This window comes from Dichomitus squalens (genome assembly GCF_000275845.1).
Source record: "Dichomitus squalens LYAD-421 SS1 unplaced genomic scaffold DICSQscaffold_5, whole genome shotgun sequence".
NCBI lineage: Eukaryota > Fungi > Basidiomycota > Agaricomycetes > Polyporales > Polyporaceae > Dichomitus > Dichomitus squalens.
The window spans coordinates 671,998-689,545 of NW_006766887.1; the positions used below are offsets into that span (position 1 = coordinate 671,998).

Genomic DNA, 17,548 nt, shown 5'->3' on the forward strand with positions numbered 1-17,548 from the left:
ATGTGTCCGTGTGTCCGTGGCGATCAGAACATCCGGGGAACACAGCACGAATGTGGAATGATGGCGAGCGTCGGGACGCGGGTGGATCCCGTCAGAGTCGTCGTCTGCGGTCACTCGAGCAAAGACAGCGTGCGAGCTGGGCCAATTAATGAAGACAGAGCATGACCAGGGGCCAATGGGCGAACCAAGGGCATCGTCGTCGTCGTTTGTTGGCGAACGGTTGGTTGGCCGCGAGTTGCGAGCTCGCCACGCCCAACGCCGGCGCTCGTTCCAATCAGCCCCGTCCAACTCCTCCACGTTAGAGTCCTCGGCTGGTTCCAAACTCCCTCCATCATCCCTCCCTCGAGCCCTCTTTCCCCGCCAGCTCCCCGTCCCCTCTACTGCTCCTTGACGGCTCTGCTTCCCGGCTCTGCTTCTCTACAACCCGTCGGGGCGGCATCCGCTCACCAACTCATTCACCCATATCAATTTCTCGCCTCCTTTCTCTCATACCCGGGCAATTTCTCAGTTCCCAACCTCGCAACGTCTCCTCTGACCTCCTCGATCTCGGCGGTCCATGGCGACTCCCAACCCGCCGAGAATCTTGACTAACGGCACGCCCGTCCGCGACAGACTGTACCGTAGCGACTACCCTCCATCCGCCACCAACTCCCCTGCTACCATGCGTCCAGCTGCTTCTTTTCCCAACCCGCTCGCCTCCAACGCATCCATCCATCCCAACCCCAACTCGGCAGTCCCCACCACTCAACCGCTCACCGTCGAGGGCCTTCTCGCCAACAATGGCAACTCCATCTCGGCCGCCTTGGACGCCGCCGTGAACGAGCGCAATGCGCTCTCTGCCCAGAATACCCAGCTATGGAAGCTCATCGAGAAGCAAAGGTCAGGCTACAACCATCTCATGAAGGAAGTCGAGCGTATCCGCGGTGAGCGCGACCTCTACCGCAACCGTCTCCAAGCCAATGGCGAGCACACCGACGCGCTCCTGCGTGCGCATCGGGCCAAGGAGAAGAGCGAGGGCAAGGATTCCACCCTGCGACCGACGGCGTCGCATTCCCAACTCAAGTCGAGCGACTCGAGTGCTTCGAATAGTTCCTCAAGAGGCACTCCCTCTGCCAGTGATCCACGCTCTCACTTGATGAGGACCCATTCGGACGACTCGCGTGCGTACAGTCTTTCATGTCTCTCCTAGACGTAGCGTATCAATGCTGATGGTCCATCCAGCTGCTCGCGCACAACATCTGTCAACCTCGCGTTCCTTCGATCCATCGCAAACTGCGAGCCCGAGTGCTCGATTCACCCCTGAGCGCAGGGGATCGTCGGACACAATGCAGCGTGCAGAATCGCCGGTTCGTAGGGAACCCCCCAACGGCCACGTCCTTGCGTCGCAGGCGTCTTCCTCTGCCCATACGCCCTCACCTCTATCAATTTCCAGTGTTGAGCGACCCGCCGACATCCCCGTAACGCCGCGCAAGTCTCCTCCGTTGTCAATGAGCCCCACCGAAGAGTCCTTCCCATCCGCAGCCCCTACACCCATCCCTGCACGCTCAGCGTCGCTCTCCATCTCCTCCACACCAACTCAGTCGCCCTCCACGGCTACGCGATCGGCTAAACCTCTCTACCCAAGCGACCCTGCTGATCCCGTGCTGGGCGGTTGGGAGGCCCAGGGTGCACCTCTCCCCGCTCCCCCAGAGATTCCAAAGCAGCAACTCCAATCTCAAACGCAACTCCAGAATGGCGTTCTGTTGACCCCGGCTACTCCTGTGCGCACCGCGTCGACATCCCGGGATCCAGAGCCCGAACCTCCAAGGGCACCGAACGGACATCTGACCAATGGTCGACACTCCCCTCAGCAAGCCCCGCCCGTTAACACCCCTCCATCCTCTCAATCTGTTGCCATCAAGGTGAATGGTGTGTCCAACCTGAACATACGCCAACCCTCAGCCTCGCGCGACTCCCAAATCTCCCTCCCGGAGGAAGCAAAACGCTACTATGCTTCGATGGCATCTCCGGCCGCGAGTCCCGGGATGAAGTTCAGCTTCTCATCGAACTCCAATTCGCCTCTTCGACAGGAGGACGTTGCCAGCGAATCTACTGTGCACTCGGAGTCCATCGGAGTCGTAGATGCTCATCGTGCGTCCCCGCAGAGTGGTGGACTTGGCACTCCCGGTCACATCGAGGTAGCCGGCGGTGCTATGGCAGTTGAGGCGCGCGCAGAGACCAACGGACGATCAGGTTCGCGTGACAGATTTGTGGATGATGCCGGCGAGTTCCTCGACATGGACGACGAAGATAGCGCATACGATATCGGTGTCAACGGCACATCGAATGGTCAGTACGCGTCACGCCCGTCGTACGACGAGACCGAGGAGGCCAGCGCAGCCCGCAAGCGGGAAAAGATGAGGAGTACGCGCCCCTCTGGTCCTGCAGTCGAAGACTTCCCGTTGCCCCCGGGGACGACCAGTGTCCCCCCGCCGTCAGCTCAGTACCAGCGGGAGACGCCGTCGCCCGGTTCTGCGCCCTCCGTGCATGCACAGATGGGCCCACCGTCGCGCCAGGGAAGCGTGGCCGAGGCAACCAGCACCGCACGAGAGAGTCGGCCTTCCCTGCAGTCGACCTCAGAGTCTCATAGCCATCAAACCATATCGCTCGCCTCTTCCCAGACCCTCGTGGACGCGCAGCCCCCCGCCTCCCCCTTCCCCTTGCCGCTGCCAGCGAATCCACCCACGATGTCCTTCCGCGCCCTGCCGCTGCTCGCAGAGGATCTGCCGTATACCGAAGTCGTCGTCCTGAACTCCTCAATCCGGCCGAACGACAAGGGCAAAGAGGTGCTGTCGTTCATCATCTCGGTTGACCCCGGCCGTGGAAAGGACAGCTGGAAGGTCGAGAAGCTCTACAGCGACGTCCTCGGTCTCGACGCCCGTGTGCGTGCGGCCGTTGGGCGGACCACGTCCAGGAAGCTCGCGACGCTGCCGGAAGGGCGCCTCTGGCGCGATCACGCGCCCGCGAAGGTAGACCAGCGTAAGGTACGTGGTCGTGCGCCGACAATGTCGCCGCTGTTGCCTGTTTGGTCTTTCTGCTTCCCTTATCCGCTTCTGTCTTGTCTTCTCTGGGCACTCCCCCGTCCCACGCGGTGGCGTTGGGTGACCTCGGACGTTGTAGGCTGCTGGGCGCACCTCCGTGGAGGACATTCTCTTCTACCCTGTGGAAGAATGGCAAGGAACTCTGATGCGCCCTGGCTCCGGAACTTCGGTGCATCCCTACCTCTCCCGCTTTCCCAGGTCATTCTATCGTGACCTCGAGTTTACACCGTTCTATAGCTTTCCCACTGTTCCCGCACCTCCTCGGTGTCACAAATGCTGAGAACTCGCGCTGACGATCGCTTTTGTTTGGCCCACCAGGTTGCTCTCGAGGCGTACCTCAGGTCGCTCATCGCGCTTCCGGTCAAAAACAAGGACGAGACCATTGCGTTCTTCACGTCCGACATCGTCCGAGAGACGCAGAAGCCGGTGGCCCAGGCGGGGTACAAGGAAGGCTACCTCACCAAGCGTGGCAAGAACTTTGGCGGCTGGAAGACGCGTTATTTCGTGCTTCAGGGTCCGTCCCTCGAGTACTACGAAAGCGTAAGTGCCCCAGAATTCTCGGCTGACACCCTGATGCCGGCGGCGTGGTTTCGGTCCTCGTGCCCACGCCCTCGGGATCAGTCTCAATATCTTTTCCACACCTTTTTCCATGCGCTGACCAATTGTATCCCTTTCACAATGCGTCACCCAGCGCGGTGGCACGCATTTAGGCTCCATTGTGATCACCGGCGCCCAGATTGGCCGTCAGCAGCGCCAGACGGAGAAGCGCGACGCCGACGACGATAACGAGTATCGTCATGCATTCCTCATCATCGAAAGCAAGAGGAGCGCTAGTGGGCAAGCTTCTCGGCACGTCCTCTGCGCGGAGAGCGACGAGGAGCGGGACTCGTGGGTCGAAGAGCTCGTGCGTTATGTTTCTGGCCAGTACAATGAGGACCAGGTTGCAGTGGGTACCAATGTCGTTAGTCCGGTCGTTGCCATGCCACAGGGCGCAATCCGTGAACCGCGCTCAAGCACGAGCTCGAACCCTCCGACGGACCTACAGGGCACGCCCCGTCGTTCCACCAAGGACATCCTGATCGCCAAGGGTCCCGCAGTACCACTGTCACAACTCGCGCAGGACAGTAGCAACGCAAAACTTTTCAGTACGCCAGTTTACTCGGATGACGCGACATCCAGCAGCCCCGCCAAGTCTTCCATCGTCGCCTCGCTGACCGAGCGTGATACTGAAATGCAATTGTCAAGTTCACTACCCGTATCCTCGCCACTCGTGGAGGAGCCGGACGTTGTGCCAGCACTCAATCCGCGTTCGAACTCCGAGCTCGGCCACTACTCTGACCTTGTCGACCAGCGCGCAAGCGCAGCTCGCTCCCCAGAACAGAGGCGCAAGATGAAGCGGATGTCCATGAAGCCGCCTACCATTCGTGAGCGATCGGCGTCGCCCGAGAAGGATCCTAATACACCTCGAGTGGACGCGCACGGGAAGGCCAAGATCTCAGGCCCCATGAACGGCACGCTCATCCCTGATGGCTACAAGTTTGGTGCGAGGGAGGCTCCACCACCTGAACAAGCTCCTCCCCATTTGCCTACGAGCGATCGTCGGGAGAAAACCAAGTCACGGTCGTTCAAGAACTGGGGCTTTGGCAAGTCGCATGGTGCGTAGATCAGCGCCTTCCCCTACGCAATACCTTCACACTGACCCTATCGCGCACGCACCAGGGTCTGACAAGGCGCCTCCCGTCGCAGTTCCAGCTTACATACCGAGAGCCGTTTTCGGCGTCAGCCTAGAGGAGTCTCTTGATGTTGCGCAAATCGCTAGCCTGCCAGCAATTGTTTTCAGGTGTATCCAGTATCTCGAGGCGAAGAAGGCTGAGCAGGAAGAGGGTATCTATCGTTTGAGCGGTAGTTCGGCTGTGATCAAGGGCTTGAAGGACCGTTTCAATGCAGGTGTGGTCTATTCTTGTCATGTCACAGAAGAGCAGCCTTTGAGCTTGACTATTTTGCCAGAGGGTGACGTGGATCTGCTCGCATCCGATGAGTATTGGGATCCCCACGCCATCGCCGGCCTCCTGAAGACTTTCCTTCGGGACCTTCCGGCAAGTATCCTCACCCGCGATCTGCACTTGCGCTTCCTCTCGGTCATTGGTGTGTCATACCTTTCCCTGCTGCATGCTTCCTTCGGAACTAACTCCAGTCCCGTGCGCTCTAGACTTTGTCGATCCCCAAGAAAGGATCCGCGAACTTTCTCGCCTCATATCTGCATTGCCCATCGCCAACTACAGCCTTCTCCGCGCACTGACCGCGCATCTGATTCTCATCGTCCAAAACGCGAACATCAACAAAATGACGATGCGGAACGTCGGCATTGTGTTCAGCCCGACCCTTGGTATCCCCGCGGGGGTATTCAGCCTCATGCTCGGCGAATTCAAACGTGTCTTCAACGTTGACGGAACCTTGGAGGAGGCACCAGCGCCTACGGATCAGGAAGAAGCTCAGGCTCAGAGCGCAGCTCGCCGGAATAGTCAGCACTACTCTGAAGCCGCGGCAGACCAGATGCTTGGGCTTGCTGGTAGGGCTCTGCCAGGTACGTAACAGGTGCCGTGCCTGATGTCCTGCGCTTCTGGTGCTGACGCTGGCTGTGTTCTCGCTCGCTCCACAGTGCAACAAGAAGATTCCCCGTCCGATGATGGCGAAGACATCATCGAGGAGAGCGGGACAGAAGCGACGACGGAAGACGCCGAGTCCGTCTTGGATTCTTCAGCCGGGTCCACCTCGATGCACGCGCCGCAGACGATTCAGATTGATTCAGCGGGGCCCTCTGATTTCTCGCAGTCAGGGCAACGCTCGCGTGCAGCGCAGCTGGCTGCAACCCGTGGTCTGAGCGTGACGACGAGCGATAAGGCGACCCGGAGACACAGTCGGATGGTGGGACTCCCGGCATCTCCTCGTCCTCCTCCTCAACATCCGCCGCCCTCCCACGGCGCTTCGTCTGGCCAGGGCACTTCCCCCAGTCCCCACACCGGCGAGAGCGCGACAGCGATTCCTCACTCGCCAGCTTCTAATTCTCCGCATCGACCGACATAACGCCGTTCCGTTCGTCCAACTGACGTTCAGCGATGGAGAGACGATCGATTCGCCGTGTTATACGTATGCGGCGTATACCTACTGTATTTGACATTACGTATGGCACGGTATGGCGTATGACACCAAGTATGGCATTTTGCACGCCGCGCGTATGAGCTTGCGAGCTTGTTTTGTTTAGGGTCGTGCGGGATTCCTCATTGCGCGCATTCGAGGAAGGCGGTAATGGCGGAGATGGTCCACAGCGATAGTCCCTCTTTTATCCAGATCCACTCGTATACAGCTGCATGACACACGTTGATACCCTCTCTCGTTGTATATCCATATTTCATTCATTGCGCTGCATTGAAACAATCGGCTACTCCTTGAGCTCCTGCTGTTTCCGTCCCTGACAGAGCGCGTTTTCGTTGCGCCTTGGGTCCCATGATCGCTCGTACGAGCTCATCTCATCTGTAAGCGCCCATGAAGGATGCGCCGCCTCGTTCGCGCGCCAACAGACACTGGCACTAGTAGCACTTGGCATCCCATTTGCACTCATCACCCTCCTGCTCCCGCCCAAAGTACGACACTATGGGCTACAGGCAAGCAGCTGTCCTGGTTTCCGTTTCCTTCTTTCTTGGTGAGGGAAACATATCGCGAGTCTTTTACATCCGCCTGGTCACACGTACTAACCCTTCCATGCGCGTCCTCAGGGGTGCTTGCCATCTGTTTGAATGTCGACTACCGGATTCTCTTCACGCCGCTGTCTGACAGTGTTGTACGGGATGGAATCGAGTTCTACACGACGTTCTACAACTCGCCTACCGCTATCAAGGCGAGTTTCCTCCGTTCACTCCAAATGACAACCGTCCCTAGTCCTGACATATGCAACGCGTCTCCATTTCCTGGCTTCGCCCATGCAATCCATTTTCGTATACTGTCTTGCGTACGAACGGACATCCTCGCACGCGAAGGCGCTACTCCATGGCGTAATCTTCCTGGGCCTGGTCGGTCTCATCGGCAAGCTGCACAAATGGGACGACAGCGCGGTCTTCTTCGACGGCTCATCTCTCGGTGCGTTTTCTGTCCCCCCTCCCTCCCGCGCGTCGCCCCGCACTTCTCTCTCCGCCGCCTTCGCCTTCTCCGCCGAACGCACGTTCGTTCGTGCCCTTCTCCCCCCGCGCGCCCTGGTCGCTATCGGTTACTTACACGGCCTCCTTCTATCGCGCGTTCCGCGCTCCCACACAGCGGCCTACATCTTCGCCCTGGCGGTGTACATGACCGTGGGCATCCCGTCCTGCCGCACCGTCGCCGACCCCGTCCCGGCCGTGGACACGCAAGAGGACCGGGTCGAGGCGCTGCGCATCCTCTCCGCGGGAAACACCATCATCGTCGTCCTCCTCGGCGGCGTGCTCGTTCTCCAGGTGCGTACGCGTTTTTCCTTTGTTTCCTTCTATCGTTTGCGCGCTCGCGTGCCCGCGGGCGACGTGTCTGATGGCGGTTGCGTTCCATGCACTCCCACCCCGCACCCCCTCCTCCTTCCCTCGCGTGCACTTCGCGGGATCCATCCATCACGCTGCTCGACGACGGCCTCGTGCCATGACAGGCGGGCGAGCAATGGGCGCGTCGGCTGGAGAGCAACATTCTCAAGGAAGCGAGCCCCGCCGACAAGAGCAAGACGGTGCCGGAGAAGCCCGCGGGCGAGACGGAGAGCAAGAAGGACAAGTAGCTGCGTCTGCGGTGATTGACGCTTGTGTTGTGCTCGTGGGTCGGATACTGTATGGGCCTATGTTTGTATCTTCTAAATTGCCCGAGACCAGACCAGCCCACCAGCCTCCTTGCGGTGGGTCTGCGGTAATGCGGGGGGAGAACATGGTTTTCCCAGGACGCATGTCCCGGTACGAGTCGAAGTACAATGACAGTCGCACAAACTTCCTCTCCATCGCGCGACGCGTACAGGACGTCAAGATACGAAAGATGTCGGTATTGGGGCACTGGAGAAGCCGGCCATCAAAATGTCAACGTCTGATGAAGGGCACTTCCTTCAATCCCCATATCCCGATAGACAAATGAGTAGCCAGGGGACCATCCTCGCCTCATAGAACACTTGCCAGAGCGGGCAAGCGATGACAGTGCGAGAGATGATCTCTTAGGAGAAGACGATGTGAGGGATAGAGTGCGGCAGAGACGCCTCTCGTACTGAATGGCACAAGCGCGCGCGGGACCCGCCGTGTCCCCGTATAGACGAAGACTTGCCATGGTCGAACGGGAGCTGCATCTCTGCAAGTACATCCGGACTCGCTGTCGCGCAGGACTGTGATGGCTGAATGACAGAACCGTTGTGGCGTCGTTCATTTGCCCGTCGTGGGCACGCACGGTCGGCAAGCCATGGGAGAGACTGCGCCAAGGAGGTGGGCACGGTCGGACAGTCTCTCCGGTCTGGACTCTGGGGAGGGTGTGAGAGATCGTCCTTCTGCGCAGAAAGTGAGCATACTGCTTATCTCCGGGTACACGAAAGCCGTCGTATGTGGCCTCCACGGATGATTATGATGACGACTTACGTTCCAACGCTCTATACGATATACGCTCGAGGCGGGCCTCCGCTCGCCTCCACGCAGGACGTGCCTCGGCCAGCGCATGATGTTCTCATGCGTCTGCTGTAGGCAGGGAGAGGAAGCAGGACGGTGGGGAGACTCCGCTCGCGAATCAGCGAGCGCACACGTCGCGAACCGCAAGAGAGGCATCGGCGGATTTACATGGACTGCGTGTACTGTATCCTGACGTGTGCTGGGAACGAGCCACCTGCTCGCAGCTTCTCCCGAGTCGAGACGAACAGAAAGTGGGTGATGGGAGACGGGCAGGGTGGCGAGCCTTCCCGCGAAGGTGGACTGCTGGCCTCTTGCCGACGGTATTTCTTTTTTTTGGGGGGCGGGGGTGGGTGTCCTGTGGGCGACGGCCTGGTGGCGTTGTTTGGCTATTTCTAGGCGCACAAGGTATTCTAGGCGCACAAGGCATTCTAGGCGCCGTGACCGCTTGTGCGCCTTGTTGGACGGATATGGCAAGTCTCTGTGCATACAACAAGGGTCCATAGAACACAATCCCGATCGAGCACCATCTCCTATTGTCCTTCATATCTGTCCTCTCGCGCACCTCTTTGTTCCACTTACCAGGCATCGCGCGCACGTCGCTGGGGCGCTCGCGGCCACCCACAACATCCCACACTAGTGGTTGCACATGTATCGCCCAGTCCACCCTCACTTAGCCGACACCTCCGTTGATCCCCGACCCCCCCCATGCGCCCTCACTAGAACAATGACGTTGGGTGTTCTTGCAGATGGTTTCAGCGTAGTCGCCCTTTGACGCATATCGCTCAGCAGTTTCCTCGCGCGGTACGGGTGCCACACCCCGACCGCCACCGAGCGCACGCCAGCCCAGAGCATAACTGGCACCCGCATCTTCCCGCCCCCGTTTACTTACACTCGCCTCCGCGGTCTCCTGCACACGTCGCGTGATGCGTGCCGCACTGGCACTTTCCATGCTGATTCAGACGTGCCAAATTGCCTACCAAGACAGACTTTCTTCATCTCGGCCATACGCCACATCCAATTCCGGCCTGTACCCTTGCGTCAATATCGGACATCCACACCTCCAACACGCCTTCCAAGCGCCCGGCCCCTCCCATAACGCTCTGCTAAACACCGATTTCGCATTACACCACGGCGTGTTGTGCCCAGTCCGGTGGGAAGCGCTCCGGAGCTCCTCGACATCAGAGGCCAGTACTGTCGTGCTTTCTTCCCTCGCCAGTCATACTCTCGGTGACCGCGCAGCAGAACCGTTCCCACTTCAAGCACTCTACACATCACGTCGCGAACAACCTTCTCTCGCAATCGACTCCCACTGCAGACGCCGACGACGTGGCGCCAATGCAAACAGATGAACAGCGTGGACGGGGCGACCCCGCAGCACAGACGCCAGCGCAGCGATGGCTTCGCGTTCTGTGAGATCGCATTTCGAGGCCTATCCCCATCGCTGCCAGCGATGCGACTTCTGTGAGATGGACGAGATCCCTGCGTCAGTCGCCATCTCCGGCATCACGCTTCCATGCGGGCTGCAACAGAGTGACAAACAGCGCAGTGTCGAACGAGATCTGCCACCGGCGCCCAGAAAGCTTCCTGTTCCCTGGGAGGGATCACTGTCTTTCACACCTTCTTTGATATATGTGATTTGACGAGGTATGTCTCGCTTCCACATACAGGTACTCGCTGTATTAATCCCGAACGTCTCGCTTGCATGCGAGCGACAAAGGCCCTGGATGCCGCTGCCACAATGCATGGCCAGGCTACGTGCGTGTAGGTGGGACATCCCCGGCAAACCGCGAAACTATACACACACCTCGAACAATATCACACCCCTCTATCAATCCTCCTCCGTCTCCTGCGATAGCTCCGCTTTGACCTTGTCCTTCCGATTAAGAGAGCGGAGCGCTGTTACAATCAGCCGCAAAATATCTCGGGGCACCCTCCGCGGTCTGCTCGACCATGAGCTACAGGACGGAGTTCTCTTACACCCCGCGTGCAATGTCCCATGACGACTCTGAAACGCCGTAACTGCATCTAATTCTCCCTGTCCACGCGTGACCGTTCCTTGCTCTGTCTTCCTCCAAGTATCCACCCTGACTCACACTCGTCCAAATCTAGAGAAGCGCACATCGTCGCGAACCACGGGCTTTCCTTGAGCGTCGCACCAATGACATACGACGGGCATTCGTAGGAGTTTACTTCTTATGACTACAAGTTTCCCCGCTGTACCCTCTCCGTGCTAAGATCAGGTACATGCTAACGCGAGGGATCGCAGAGCAAGGTGCACGACGCGAGATGCGCATTCTTCCATCCAAGAACCTCTGAGAGGCTGTTTCGTGGTGGTTCCAAGCCTGTCCTTCGTGCACGCCTGTGCTCACATCCGTACGAGAACCGCCGTGTGCTCGGCAACGCTCGTCCTTGCTCGACCCGAGCTATCGTCGCGCAGGGTCCAGCTTCCTTGGCGGTAAGCACCGGTATCGTCCAGCAGCCTAGTCTCACTAATATTTAATTTCTAGCCCAAGTAGCACGTTCATGTGTGAAGGGAGGTGAATGATGCAAGGGTGGGCCACCGCTCCTCTCGTTCGCTCATCTCCTCCCTTTGCGGCGAGACACCGTCACGCAGACAAGCACAGGAAGCCCCAGGAGCGTCGCTCTCCCGTCCGGCAATCCTCCAGCGTCCGGGCCTCCTTCGTGGCCAGAAGTACGTTTGCGCACTGACATCGGCAGACGATGTCATCGCCGGCCGGACGGCCCACAGCGCACATACGCTGGCGTATGCACACCGCGTCTCGCCATGGGTGTGTCCGTGCCCGTTCAGGCATGCCCCCCGCTCCCGGCACAGCGGATGCATGTGGGATAAGCTTGAATCCTGTGCCCAGAACCGCATGTGCACCCCGTCCAGCCGGGCGGGTGGGAGGAGAGGCTCGCCCGTCCGTGCTGGGGGCAGGAGGCGTGACCGTGGGGCCGCACGGAGAACGCGTGTTCGTGCGCCGGTAAACGGGCGAGCGAGCGAGCCTTCTCGATCCTTCTGCCCCGTGCATACGGCTGCCATACGCTACGTCCGCACACATCACGTACGGTAGCAGTGTTATGTCGCGTCTCTGCTAACCTCTCCGTGATGCAGGCGTAGGGAGACGCCCCGAGCAAAGATACGCCGCAATTCAAGATATTCCAAGCGGGACGCTAATTCAAAGCGAAGGTTCGCGCGGACATACGTCGCGCAACCAACCACGGCGGTGGCGGAGCACCCGCCTTCCTGACTTCCTGGCTGCTACGTTCGAAGCGATCCTGAGAAAAGGATACGCGAGGGGCAGCATCTATAATTACGCATCTCGATAGGTGTGGGTATGGCTACGTGCTTCCGCCGCTCGCTACCAACAGGAACCGTCGCCGAGTCCCGAGCGCTCTCGAACGCATTGGGAGGAAGTATTACCGGGGAAGGCAGGAGAAGAGAATTTATGAAGGGGCGAGCCAGATACGTGTGCGTCTCGCAGGGCGCGCGACGGCAGGACGGTGTGAGGCGTCGGGCGGGCGTGGTGCTGCCGTAAGCTAAGCTTTCCAGACAGGCTGGAACCGGCCGGCGGGAATCAGGGGGGGGGGACAGGAGGGAACAGCGTCAGCGTTGAGTTCCGACGATGAGCATGCCTGCGCAACGTCGCACACCAAGGTGCGATGTAGAGAAGTTGGCGCGAGTATCAAATCCAATCACGAGAATCGGGGGATTGCGCACGTATCGCAGCGCAATCAGCAGGAATCGCCCGCAGCGACGGCGTATCCTGTGTGCCCTCACGGCACCTTCAATACAGACTTGTTAACGTTCGAGTTCCGTCGTGCTCGCCGATAAACCGAAAGAAGGGAGTCTATCCCGGCGCTGGGGATACACTGCGCGCTGAAGCGGCGATTCAAGTGCGTCCATTCACGTTCGCACGACCGGGGGGTCCGCGTTCAGTGTGCTTCACGGATTGGCAACAGTCCATGGAAGGCGCTAATGAGAGGCTGCCATGGCTCTGAGAACGCTGGCGAAATTTTCTTTGCATTAGTGTTCGGGATCCATGGCGCTGGGGCTACTCGTGCGTACGGGTGGGGAAAGTCAGCCACGGCCAGGGCGGGATAACAGTCACAGCAGGGGCGCATGTACTGGCAGCGACATGGATGTGTGGATGACGCGAACTACGACGCTGTCCGCTAGAGCCTAGGCCCGAACAGGTGGTCAGTATGCGTATGGAGATCTGTGTGGAGACATGTCGAAGGGAACGGCGACGGGCGATGCGATGGGGCCGAATCCGGGCAAGGTGGTCGCGATATCGCGCGGGATGGGGCTAGCGAGATTTGTACAGAACATTTCTGGATCTGAATCTGACGGGGCCCTGAGGATTCCGAAGACGGGAGCAAACTCGCAGCAGAGACGTCGCTAAGCAAGCTTGGACGCACGGGCGCCAGCGCGAGGGGCTGGGCCCGAAGAATCGCAAGCTGGCAGATGCGTCTTAAGTACGGCGACGGAAGACTCGGTAGGCCTGGCCACACGACGTCCCGTATGGGACGCGGCTGAGGTGCACGGTGGGGAAGAGGATGGCAACGTATGATACGGTGCTCTGATGAAGCAGCTCCCGTCGACATTGCTTGCCTTCTCGGGACGGCAAGTCGGGATGCGAGCAGCGAACGACCCATACACACATGTCAGGACGAGCAACGGAGAAACCATATGTGGCAACCAGGCCGGTGTCGCTCCCGGCGGGATGAACGCGCACTCAAGCGTCGGCAATCGCGCTCGGTTATCGAGGCGCACCCGCGACGACTCTGACTCGCTTTTGTAGGCCGTTTCCAGACAAGAGACCGTTTTTTGTTGCACAGAAGAGGCGGACAACGAATGCGGTGCTCATTGAGGGTGGACAGTTACGCGGGGGCGCAAGCGGCAGGGCTGGCGCAGGGCTATCAAGGGGAACTGGGCAGAGCGAGATTGGCCCTCGCTACTGCCTGGGGACATCTCGAGGCCGCCAATGGCGTGTTCGGCGGACAAGAAGAAATTGTTGCCGAAGCATGGTTCCAACGAGCATGACGCATGCATTGCACGCAGATCTCTCGCCGTATACTCGCAGTCCACACGCACGCCCTCGCATCGCAGCTGTGGTCTCTGGCGGGAGAAGGAGAAGGCGGGGGAGTGAGTGATGTGCGGTGCTTGGCCTGGGAGGCGATAGCGCGGCGGAGTGCGAGAGGCGAGGATCAGCTGCTGGGGCCATCAGGGCCTGCAATCGGCCAGATATGGATAGTGACTCTCTGTGACTGTGTCTGTGACGACTTGCCAGATTGGGGCTAGAGCGAGAAAGACGAAAAATAATTAAAAGAGGCGAGATCTGAGAGTGCAGATCGGTTACCAGAGTGCAGGGTCGGTCCAGCGAGGTCTCAGTCCACGAGCCGCGGCTTATAATCATCCCACAGCGTCCCTTCCTCTGCCGACGCTCCCCTCCCCTCCTCCTCTCCCGACACACTACTCGCCCTCCCGCCTCCGTCGATACCATCAACAATGGACGCGGTCGACCTCAACTGGTGCTTGGCCTGCGGCTGCCGCCTCGAAATGGTACGCTTCCCCCCAGCCCCATTCTAACCCCACCCCCATTGACGCTCTCCCGTCCTCAGGAGGGATGCACCCCATACTGCTCACAGAACTGCCTCAACTCCGACGGCCCCTCCACTTCTGCTTTCCCCTCACAGCAGACCCTTCCGTCGCTCATCGACCGCGACTCATACCTTCACGGGGACGATGACGACGACGACGACGAGTCGCCCAATTTCGATGACTGCCTCGCATACTCCCAATGTCCCTCTCCCATCCGCAACACCTGGATTGGTCGCGGCGATGCAGGCATCCGCGCATGGGCGCAATCCGTTCCCCGAGGTGCGCCTTGTGAATCCCAGGAGACACCTTCCGGCACCCTTAAGCCGAAGCTGCTACTCCAATCTCGCCGACCCGTCAAGCCTTCACTATGCATGTCCCGCGCCCAGCCCGCCCCTCCTGAGCCATCGCGACCAATCCTCACTCCTCAGCAATCTCTTCCATCGCTTTCGCGCGACTCGACATCTATCCCTTCCGCGAGCTTGGCCTCCCTTACTACCGGCTCATCGTCCTACTCCGTTGTAACGCCTGCGACGAATTCTGAGATTGGCTCGCTCCGCAACCCGGCCGTCCCCCGTCCAACCGCCCCGCAACATAACTTCCTTGGCGGTCTAAAGGCCCAGCTTCGAGCTTGGGCTGCCTCTTCGACACCCCAAAAGGAGGTCACTCGGTCGAGGACCCTGACCCGCAACCCTGCTGTTCACATCGCGGACACCTCTGACGCAGAGTCCGGCACCGGTCGTGCTGCCCCCAGGGTGCGGCGGCCGCGTTCGCCAGCTCCTTTCTTCCACATGCCCGAGCAGTACCCTCGGGAAAAGCGAAAGGAGACCACGAAGGAAAACACCCTTCCATCCGATCACCCCGCTTACCGAACGCGAGGACGGAGGCCCTCCCGCATCGCCTCATGATGGTTGGTCTCTCGCATCCGATCCCCTCGTTATCATCCATATTCTACATAGACGACGTGCGCTTGTCGCGCGTCCTGTACGATATTTATCACACCCACGCCGCTCCGCTCTGTTTCTTTGCTCGTCTCTCGCCACTCGGATTGGCAAATTAGGAATCCAATCCCCCCCGCCGGCTCCGCCTGTTCGCGGTCGTTACCCGAGGTCTTCCCCCTCAACATCCCCTATGTCTTGCACTCTCGCCGGCACGGACCTCCAAAAGTTGACGCCTGTTTCTCCTCGCATACGGACTTGCACATAGCGCATTATCCCCTTCGCTTGGCGTCTTCTGACTACCCTCCACCCCAGCATCCCACACTTTCCCTGATCATCGCTCACCGCTCATACCTCTCACTACCTCGCATCGCTCATACCACCCCTCGTTTACGTCTACACCGCACGTTCCTCGCTTTGTTCTCTCCTCCTCGTGGTCATCTCTCATCCTGCACATCGTGTTTCGTGTGTTCGCTCGGCTCTGATCCCCAGCAAAAACCTCAGTGCTCACTCCCCCCCTGTTTCACACACGTTGGCGGCCCGTGTTGCTCCAGTTTGTGCTTATGTCTGCCGCGCGATCCGTGATCTGTCGATGTTGTTGCTTTACTTCCGCCTTCGGCTTGTCTTACGACGCATACCAGCATTCCGTTCGTCTCATCTCCCTGATCTTTACCTCTACTCGCATACTCTCCTCGCATACACCAAACGTTGCATCGGCTCGATCGTCACCATATTCCCCACCATATTTCACCCTACCACGCTCTTGCGGATGTACGTCAATCACACATGTACTACAGGAAGGCCTAGATGCGTAGTAAATGCATAGACTCCCCAGACATGAATACCCCAAACTGTTGGCGTGTTCGTTTGAAAGTGTGGAGACGATCATCAGGCTAAGGCCTCGGATGAGATGGACGATTTTGCAGGTGAGGAACGGTGCAACTCTGAGCACGCCGTGCGCAACGCGAACCGGTCCGCGAGAGCTTCGGCATCCAGGCCTCCCCACCGCAAGCGATATGCCGTCGACGTCGGCGACGGTCTCGCCATCGCCCCCGATCGTGTTTCATACAGGCTTCGGTTCGCCGGCGTCCGTTCGGGTCGTGCTCCCGAGCCAACGACCACGATACATAGCCTCGGCAGTAAGTACATGCATACGCCCGTCATGCACTGGAGTAGCTTCCCGCACGCACCCCATTCGAACCCCCCCGAATTCGAGGCTCTCTTCCACTTCGCGCGCTGCGATCCCGGGACGAACTCTCTCTCTCTCAGGCTTCCGTCTTCTGTGTTCATTCGTTCCGACGCGTGGCCGCGGGCTCGCTGCACGCTCTGGCCCAGGCCGCTCGACGTCCGTTGCCGGCGGGCCTTCGCTCAGGGGTACGTACGGACGTGCAGCTGGAGTGGTGGACCATCGAGGGCGCTGCCAGCTGCGGGGCGATCATCCTGGAGGGACCAGCTGCGCCCCTATGTGTTGCGTCGAGCCATCGGCGGGTCCCCCGTCGTCACGGTGCGTCTCCCACATGCTCGTGCTCCGTTTCGGAGACGATGCTGACATACCCTATGCGTGCGGGATCACAACTCTGGGCTTCCGAGGCTGCCGCATCCGAGCCCCCTGTTCCAGGCCGCGCCGGACCCAGAAGCGTTGGCGGAGGAGCTAAGATGCGCGACGGACGCGCGCGGATAGCAGGAAGTGTCGCCGCATTCAGCGGCGCCGCTCCCGAGCGCACGAGTGGATGCTCTCGAGCTCGCGAGGCTCCGTGCCTGCTCCGCCTTCGCCCTCCGCGTTTCCCGGGCTTCTGTGCAGATCCCCTGCCCTTGGTAGGACCCCCGATTATTCTCCCAAAGGAATGATGCCTGATCCGGACAAAATTGGCCACCCAAAAAGGCCTATGCCTGATCCAATCCGGCCAAATCGACGTTCGAATTCTGGATGGCCTGGTGCCAAAGTCCGGACAAAACTGGTCCAACCAGGCAGAGGCCTGATCCCCGTCCGCCCTTGGGCGGCCCGGTGTTGGATGATAGCTACCCGGTCCTGACCGGTTGACCAACAGTATCGCTCATTGATCACCAAGGCTTGCAAACCGGTGTCGCTATCTCTTTTTCCTTGTATCCCGGAACATAAAGGGACGTTTCTGCATTTCCGGCGGTGAACTGAGAAATTGCGCAAGAAGCGCTGGAGGGCAAGAGGTAGGGCAGCCTGCTGAGTGACAGAATTTCTTGCCTCTCCATTTGCAAGATGACCCCTAGCATACTCTATGTTGTCCAGATTGCCGTAGATCTCTC

General features: G+C 59.5%; 3 protein-coding genes across 3 annotated transcripts; all 3 read left to right on the plus strand.

The window, feature by feature from the left end:
• Nucleotides 1-556: 556 nt before the first annotated feature.
• On the plus strand, nucleotides 557-6,529 carry DICSQDRAFT_178675 (uncharacterized protein; the record flags this gene model as incomplete). The annotated part of the gene is made up of 8 exons (XM_007362931.1): nucleotides 557-1,160; nucleotides 1,222-3,023; nucleotides 3,399-3,620; nucleotides 3,772-4,735; nucleotides 4,800-5,027; nucleotides 5,088-5,225; nucleotides 5,290-5,664; nucleotides 5,740-6,529. The coding sequence occupies 8 exons, from the start codon at nucleotides 557-559 to the stop codon at nucleotides 6,162-6,164; spliced, it is 4,758 nt and encodes a 1,585-aa protein (XP_007362993.1). The 3' UTR covers nucleotides 6,165-6,529.
• Nucleotides 6,530-6,678: 149 nt separating this feature from the next.
• DICSQDRAFT_133850 (uncharacterized protein) lies at nucleotides 6,679-8,437 on the plus strand. Its single transcript, XM_007362932.1, has 5 exons — nucleotides 6,679-6,780; nucleotides 6,854-6,975; nucleotides 7,115-7,214; nucleotides 7,389-7,564; nucleotides 7,747-8,437. Exons 1-5 carry the CDS (start codon nucleotides 6,732-6,734, stop codon nucleotides 7,867-7,869), a joined length of 570 nt encoding a protein of 189 aa, XP_007362994.1. The 5' UTR covers nucleotides 6,679-6,731; the 3' UTR covers nucleotides 7,870-8,437.
• A 5,765-nt stretch (nucleotides 8,438-14,202) lies between these two features.
• DICSQDRAFT_133851 (uncharacterized protein) lies at nucleotides 14,203-16,093 on the plus strand. The gene is made up of 2 exons (XM_007362933.1): nucleotides 14,203-14,294; nucleotides 14,354-16,093. Exons 1-2 carry the CDS (start codon nucleotides 14,241-14,243, stop codon nucleotides 15,236-15,238), a joined length of 939 nt encoding a protein of 312 aa, XP_007362995.1. The 5' UTR covers nucleotides 14,203-14,240; the 3' UTR covers nucleotides 15,239-16,093.
• Nucleotides 16,094-17,548: the final 1,455 nt, after the last annotated feature.

Bases quoted from the DNA above. Each gene is read 5' to 3' on its own strand.
- DICSQDRAFT_133850 (XM_007362932.1), top strand. From the start codon at position 6,732: ATGGGCTACAGGCAAGCAGCTGTCCTGGTTTCCGTTTCCTTCTTTCTT. The intron at 6,781-6,853 runs GTGAGGGAAACA...GCGCGTCCTCAG, and splicing joins TTCCGTTTCCTTCTTTCTTG to GGGTGCTTGCCATCTGTTTG. The intron at 6,976-7,114 runs GCGAGTTTCCTC...TCGCACGCGAAG, and splicing joins ACTCGCCTACCGCTATCAAG to GCGCTACTCCATGGCGTAAT.
- DICSQDRAFT_133851 (XM_007362933.1), top strand. From the start codon at position 14,241: ATGGACGCGGTCGACCTCAACTGGTGCTTGGCCTGCGGCTGCCGCCTC. The intron at 14,295-14,353 runs GTACGCTTCCCC...TCCCGTCCTCAG, and splicing joins GCGGCTGCCGCCTCGAAATG to GAGGGATGCACCCCATACTG.